General features: G+C 38.0%; 1 protein-coding gene across 1 annotated transcript; it reads left to right on the top strand.

Annotated features, from left to right (window-relative positions):
- The first annotated feature begins 63 nt into the window (after positions 1–63).
- Positions 64–7,078, top strand: LOC109243515 (probable polyamine oxidase 4). The gene is made up of 10 exons (XM_019410463.1): positions 64–578; positions 1,443–1,558; positions 1,638–1,726; positions 1,807–1,920; positions 2,425–2,512; positions 2,608–2,693; positions 2,782–2,884; positions 3,427–3,524; positions 4,090–4,519; positions 6,543–7,078. The coding sequence occupies exons 1-10, from the start codon at positions 533–535 to the stop codon at positions 6,858–6,860; spliced, it is 1,488 nt and encodes a 495-aa protein (XP_019266008.1). The 5' UTR covers positions 64–532; the 3' UTR covers positions 6,861–7,078.
- The last annotated feature ends 690 nt before the right edge of the window (positions 7,079–7,768 follow it).

Here is a 7,768-nt window from a genome sequence, read left to right as displayed (position 1 = left end):
CTTCCTTCAGCCGCCCGAACCAAACAAAAAGTATCACGATTTACGCATTTAAAAGCCGTTAGCCTTTTGCTTCTTGTATGCTCTTGTTCATCTGTTCTTCACTATAAAAACAGCTTCCGTATAATTTCTACCTAACAACTGTTCGACGAATTGCCGCTGAGAGAGAGAAGAAAGGGGAAAGACGTTAGAATGAAGCAGAGGTGAATTAATCTATGCAAACGAAGGATTCATCGATCAAATTATTGGGACGACGATTATTGGAGGAGTTAATAATAATATTTGATTAAATTGGTTATGATTATGAGCAGCGGGTTTGATAAGCAGCAGCTACATTCTTCTTCTTCGTCTTTTAATCTCAGCCGCTTCATTGCCGGCCTTCTTCTTTTCATGCTTTATCATTCTTTCCAATTAATTTCCAATTTCTTGCTTCCTATACACCCTTAAAATCTCCATTGCAAACTGAATCCTTTTTCTTCTTGGTTTTCAATCACATTCTCTATATTCTTCGGATTCACGTCATCGTTTTTGTTTCATGGAAGTCAAAGCAGATGATTCTGGCTCAAATTCTCTCCTTGACAGTTAGTTCTTTAATTTTATCGAATTCTCCTTCGTTTTAATTTTGCCGTAATTGTTAATGTCTTTATGTTTGAGGAATTATCAGATACGTTTAATTCTTGAATGATTACTGTGTTTGTTGTGATTTTACCGAACAAAATAGACGAAAAACAATAAGAATTCCATAACAGAGTTATTATCGTTGTAAACCGTAAATTCAAGACGACATTTTTTATCCATCTTGCAGAGTATGCTGAATTACTGCGGCTGGATATTCAGCCATTTTATTGTATCTCTACTTTATAAATTTCATATATTCTTCTTATAATGAAGTCGAGTTATGGCATCGTAGATTGGGGCATCTTCATGTGTCAAAGATGCGAGTCTTAATTCCTAGTTTATCTGAATCAGGTGTGTCTGAGTTGCAGTCTTTATGTATGCAAGAAGGCTAAGCATATTCTAAAGTAATACTCCTATAGTGAGAGTCATTGTAGTGTACTATTTGAGTTAGTTCTTGGTTACTTTTTTAATGATGGCTGAATATAGTTTTAAGTGCTCTGTACATTATTTTGGAGGCATTAGTGCAGTTTATTGAACTTTACCTAATAAAAAAGAAGTGCAGTTTATTTGAATTCTGATCTTCAGCTTTGTAGTTGAGCCTTACAAGCGCTAAGTTTGCCTCCTCTCCTGGCAGTTAATTGTGGTTCATTTAGTTTAACACTATACCTTAAGCTTCTGCATTTACTTTGTTTGGTATCTTAATGTTTGACTTGAGACGTTATATATATCCATGCCGCCTAAAGAGTGTAGATATGTTGTATGGTTCTTGGGATGATTTCTCTATTGACAGCAGATATCCGATCTGATCCTTCTTTTTGGTTATTTAGGCACTTTACCACCCCGCTTAGGGAGGCCACATGGCTCATCTCCATCAGTAATTGTAGTTGGTGGAGGTATCTCAGGGGTAGCAGCTGCACGTTTCCTTCAGAATGCTTCTTTTAAGGTGAGGATACTCCTGACTTTAAACCCCTTTCACATTCTGATTTATTTCGTGCTAATTTAGTTGGTCTATCTTTATGCAGGTGCTCTTGCTGGAGTCACGAGATAGACTTGGTGGTCGCATACACACTGACTACTCGTTTGGGTGTCCAGTTGATATGGGAGCTTCATGGTGAGTAACAGTAATCTTTTCCTCTCCAATTCTCTATCCAGAACTAGATGTTTATTCCTGCTATTCAAGTTGCATCTCAGGCTCCACGGAGTGTGCAATGAAAATCCTTTGGCTCCATTGATTCGGCGTTTGGGGCTTACTATGTATCGAACTAGTGGTGACGACTCAGTGCTGTATGACCATGATTTGGAAAGGTAAATTGGATTTGCACATTTAGTTACGAACTGGTTTTGACATGTCTTAGTGGACATTTTCGTTTTGTTAAAACACCCTCTTTCTCACTCTCGCTGCCTGTATATGTCTCTCAGTGAGGGGGTGGCTCCGGATCTGTTAGTTACACATCAAATCTAGGCTTCATATTTTCAAGTCCCGTATCTGTCCCTATTCTGATGCAACCTCTCAGAAATCAGAACAAAAAATCTGTTAGCTTGTTCTCGAATTGTCATACTAGTTTTTTCCTGCAAGAAAGTATCTTGTGGTTCATTATACTCTGATTCATAATAAGAAGAAAACAATTGACTTATAGTTCGCCAGTGTGAAAGAATTGTTACTTGCCTTGTACATCTGTCAGTGCGCTAATTTTGAAGCCTGCTGTGTCTGCTAGATTTTTGCCTATAGTCTTTTTGCTTTTGTGTAAATTAACTAGAGATGTTATTCCATCATTCAGGAGCTTGATTGTGTTTTCTTTCTTTTTAAAGTTGCATGCTGTTTGACATGGACGGTCATCAAGTTCCTCAAAACACAGTTGCTGAAGTTGGAGAAGCATTCAAGAAAATCCTCAGTGAGGTTGGCTTTGCTCTGAATTTCTTTCACCAAGTGCCATTCCTTTTGAGATTTTTATGAAGGCGCAAATGAATGATAATGTGTATCGGCTAGTGCAGACTGAGAAAGTAAGAAATGAGCATAGTCATGACCTATCGGTTCTTCAAGCAATTTCTGTTGTATTGGACAGGCATCCTGAGCTAAGGTATGGGGAAAGTTCTTCTCTTATGATCAATTTATGTTTATTTGTAAATACGGAATCTGGTTATATTTACTAATCTCATATGCTGCAGGCAAGAAGGGATCTCTCATGAAGTATTACAGTGGTACATATGCAGAGTGGAGGCTTGGTTTGCTGCTGATGCAGATACGATCTCTCTGAAAACCTGGGATCAGGCTAGTATTTCATTGCTTTTTATTTACTTTCTTGGTATTATAAGTTTCTTGGGCGATTATCTTTCCTTGTTATTGAATATTTTTGGCTTATGCTATGTGAACTTTGCATCATGCCTTTTACTGACATGATTATTTTTGCTTGAATTAAAATCTTATTTCAAGATGTAAATTTGACATGCAGCATAAGATGTAAGCTTTAAGGTGTTGACTTCCAAAAAAGTAGATTTTGAATAATAGGTGCATCTAAAAGATCTTTCTTCCTGTGCCCAATCCCCAAAGACGATATTCCTCATCCGAATGGCAAGGCTCTAACTGGTAGTATTGATGATGCAATAAGTAAAACAAGCTGTCAAGTGCCGTTGGAAGATAAGGGCACAACTCGTGTTGTTGCAGCTATCCGTTTCTGAGATCTACATTTTTCCACATTGGAAAGTTTGGTTCCATTTTTACGTTAAATGGTCTAAATTACTGCCATTAGGATATGATTGATGAAATAATTGTTCCTAGATGTGTAATATTGACATTGTTTATTTTGTGTGCAGGAGCAAGTTCTTACAGGTGGTCATGGATTAATGGTGCAGGGTTATTACCCGGTGATAGAGGCATTGTCAAAAGATATTGACATCCGTTTGAGTCACAGGTATGCTTGGGGTTCAGTGAAATGTGAAATATTGGTCTTTGTTTCTGTAGCTTGTCATGCTGTTGGCTTTTCACTTTAGAATCTGAAGATTAATGTAGAACTTTGCTGTGCTTTTACCACTAGATCAAAGCCCTATGATGCAACTTTTCTGCAGTACATTTATAAAGAATTTCTCAGCACTCTCCCACATAGGCGGATCAAGGATTTAAACTCTATGGGTTCAATTTTTAAGGTTTTTAGCATTGAGCGTATTATATTTTTAAAATTATGGGTTCATATCTACTATTTTTGCAATGTTAATGAATTTTTACTTCGCATCAAAAGTTATGGGTTCAATTGAAGTTATTGAACCCATTGTGCATACGCTACATTCGCCCCTGCTCTCCCACAACCCCACCAAAATCCCAACCCAATCCTCTAAGTATTTTCAAGTATTGATTGTGGAAAAATATGAGACAAATATAACTTTATTTTTTTGGCAGTTATTTCTTATCTTAATTTACCTAGAATTTTCTCTCCAGATCATGTCTGCAATTCTCATTTTTTCATCGATCTAAATTACTAGGGTTAAGAGGATTACAAATGGGTATAACAAGGTGATGGTCACAGTTGAGGATGGGAGGACTTTTGTTGCGGATGCTGCTATAATAACTGTGCCTGTTGGGGTCCTCAAAGCCAACTTAATTGAGTTCAAACCAGAATTGCCAGAATGGAAGCTTTCTGCAATAGCAGATCTTGGGGTGGGCAACGAAAACAAGATTGCATTACGATTTGATAACGTATTCTGGCCAAACGTTGAATTGTTAGGCATTGTTGCACCCACCTCTTATGCTTGTGGTTATTTTCTTAACCTCCACAAGGCAACAGGGCAGCGAGTCCTTGTCTATATGGCTGCTGGAAGACTTGCTTATGACGTCGAGAAATTATCAGACAGTGATGCTGCTGATTTTGCTATGCGGCAGCTGATGAAAATGTTTCCGAATGCACCTGCACCTGTGAGTAATTCGTGCTCCTACGTAATTCTACTACCTTTTTTTACTGCTGCATGCATTCTTAGTTACTAAAAGATGGATTAGAAGTTTAAAGTAATTCTTCTTCTATTGGTGAGTCCACACTTAACTTTGCATAATGTTTTTACAGCTTCATTTTTCGTTTTCATTTCCTTGAACACCCAACACAGGAAATAGTGAAAGACAAGGATAAAATGAGGAAGCACATCCATCTAGCACTCTTTTATTAATTTCTTTTTTCGATGCTACAATTTTCTTAATTTACTAGAGAGAAATTGGTCCACATTTTCTTTTGTACATCTCGAACAAGCGAGCAAATGAATCTGTTTGTCTAACACACACTTCCTGAACCTAGGGAATAATAGTGGATAAATCGATCTCTCTGACAATGATAAAAATGAAGCACGCACAAACTTTTTCCATTGATAGCTGATCACGCCCAACTATTTCTTATAAAAAGGACAATGCGGTCGTTGCAAATATAATCCGGTTTACAAGTCCGGAGTCGAATCCCACAGAGAACTAAGGTTTAGCTACATCTGTTCACTATCACCAAGAAGACAAGCTTGAACAATTTCTAACTTATAGATATTAAGATTCTTGTGCTTAACTACTTAACTAACAAATTAAAATAGTAATTTAACAACTAAAGATACTGAGGGTTAGAGAAAATATTAAGGAGGTCTAGAGTTATGATTACCCCAATTGTCAGAATCCTTCCCGCTATGTCTTCTATAATTTCGCCAAAGTATTCTCTACCGATCATGAGCACTCTTATTACCGTAAATCTCTCCCGAGTAATTACGACAATTTACTAGACGCACTCTTCCGAGCTACGCTAGCTGGCTTTTAATACAACTCACTTCAGATCGCACCCAAGGCTTCGTTATCCCTAATCCCGCCTTTAAACCCTCGGTTATTGATCCCTCATATACTCTGGGAGTGGTGTTGTTCAACAATTACCTAAATATGCACTCTCTCCCGAGTTATGCATACTAAATAGGCACAGCTAATTGAGAGCTCTTCAATCAACCACAATATAAACGTAGTTGAACAAATAGAGAAAAGCTATGGCTCAATTGTATAAAAACATAACAAGAATTTATCCTACAAAAGGTTCTATCAAAACTCTAGATAACAAATTAGCTATTCATAATAGTATGTAAAACTACAATACTAAAAGTCATAACCAACAATGAGAAATAGGAAGAGGAAGGAAAAACTTGTAGAAGAATTCTCCGCCTTGCTCCCAATGTGTTCTTGCCTCCAAGGGTGTTGTCTAACCCTAAAGTAGTGTCTCTCCGCCTCCTTAGGTCTAATTTGTGTCCAAAATATGTCCTCTTCTTGTTCTAGGCCGGCCTCCTTTGTTTTATATAGGGTTTAGGACTTAAAATCCCATGTTTTACACTTTAGCCCCTGAAATTTACGCTTCCCACCGCGGTTTCACCGCGATCGCGGTGGAACCGCGGCCAAACGCCCTCGCGGATTCTTCATTCTTCAGAAACTGCCTTCCACCGCGGTTCTGCCGCGGTCGCGGCAAAACCGCGGTTTTTTACCCTGTTCCGTTTGGAATTTGGAAAAACGTAAAACATGAAAGTTGTAGCCCTTTGAGTTATCTTTCCAACCATATATTGTGGAGCCCAAATGGAGTTCTGAGAAAAAAGTTATGTCTATTTTACTAGACAGTGCGCAATATGCCTCCTCAAGCCTTCGTTCGTACTTAATTATCAAATTTGACCCCCGAACACGATCCCGGCTTAATTCCTTGAACTTTTACTCAGACTTCAAAGCTTCAAATCACTTAAATTCATTCCATAACATCTATATAGCTCGGAATCACACCTACAAGGCATAAAACACACAATTAGTGCAAAACACTAGCGATTAAAGCGCAAACTCAATTAAAGTGCAGTAAATTCGAGTGTAATAAGCGACTAAAATATGCAATTATAGCCTATCATCAATAGCTATTGACCTGACATAGCTATATATCTGGTACTATTTACAGGTTCAGTATCTTGTATCACGCTGGGGAACGGATCGTGACTCCCTAGGGTGTTATTCATACGATCTGGTTGGAAAGCCAACGGATGTATATGATAGGCTTCGAGCACCCTTAGGTAATCTTTTCTTTGGAGGCGAAGCCGTCTGTATGGATGACCATCAAGGGTCCGTGCATGGTGCCTATTCTGCTGGAATAATAGCTGCTGAAGATTGCTGCCGGCATCTCATTAAGAGACTTGGAAGTCTTGAAATGGTTCAGCTTATTTCCTCCAGGGAAGAAATTCTCAAAGCCACAGTTCCCCTCCAGATTTCCAGGATGTAACAATCTTGCGATGATATTAAAGATTGTTTAACTAGGTGGGAACATCGTTTAGTTTCTCTATTTTTTCCCCTCAAGGAACCTAAATCAATAAGTAATATGCATTGTCATCCCATTAAGCTGCTTTGATGATGAATGAAGTTGTAGCACTAGTGCAACTTTAAATGTTAAACAATTAATTTTTGTTATTTTCCATTTGCAAATTCAAGTGCTTAAATCAATAGCTATATTGACTTATAGTATGTTTCATGTAGTTTTCAAAGATATATAGATTTATTTTAAAAATCAAGTGTTGACACGTCGGATCCCTTCACATAAATTTGGACAGAAGAAGTATATAAAGATGATGTTACTGGTTATTAAGAAGTTTGCTTAATGGATATATGCATTCATCTTCGTTAGTAATACAAAAATAAAATGCTCTGGAACTTCTCCCACACTTAGGTGAGTAGCGCATATGGATTGGGCTATATGGGCCGGATTTTATGGCTCGCCCATATAGGTTTGGGCTGTATGGGCCTGGATTTTATGGCTCGCCCATTTGGTTTGGGCTATATGGCCTGGATCTTATGGTATCCTTGAATTGGAGTAGACCGCGTCTGGCTGACTTTAAAGAGCAGTATTCCTTACACGGCGGCCAGCTCAAAATGCCTGATTGGCAGGTCCATCTCTTTTTTTCTTTCTAAAATTCATTTTCTTCCATAAATTTAGTCATTCAGAAAACATCATCGATCTTTTGCTATTTTTCCCTTTTAGTTAGTTATAGGGGGACATTTTCGTCTAATACTGTCAAATGGCCCAAGCTCAAACCCGTCCAAGGTTGGGCTGGTTATTGACCCGCCCATTTATTGGACTCAACTTATCTTGACCCAACTCATCTCAACTCATTTAAAATTGGGTTATTTTTTAAC

The sequence above is a fragment of the Nicotiana attenuata genome, unplaced genomic scaffold (assembly GCF_001879085.1).
Source record: "Nicotiana attenuata strain UT unplaced genomic scaffold, NIATTr2, whole genome shotgun sequence".
Classification (NCBI taxonomy): Eukaryota; Viridiplantae; Streptophyta; class Magnoliopsida; order Solanales; family Solanaceae; genus Nicotiana; species Nicotiana attenuata.
Note: the sequence above shows the minus strand (reverse complement) of the source record. Positions and strands in the feature narration are given on the sequence as shown.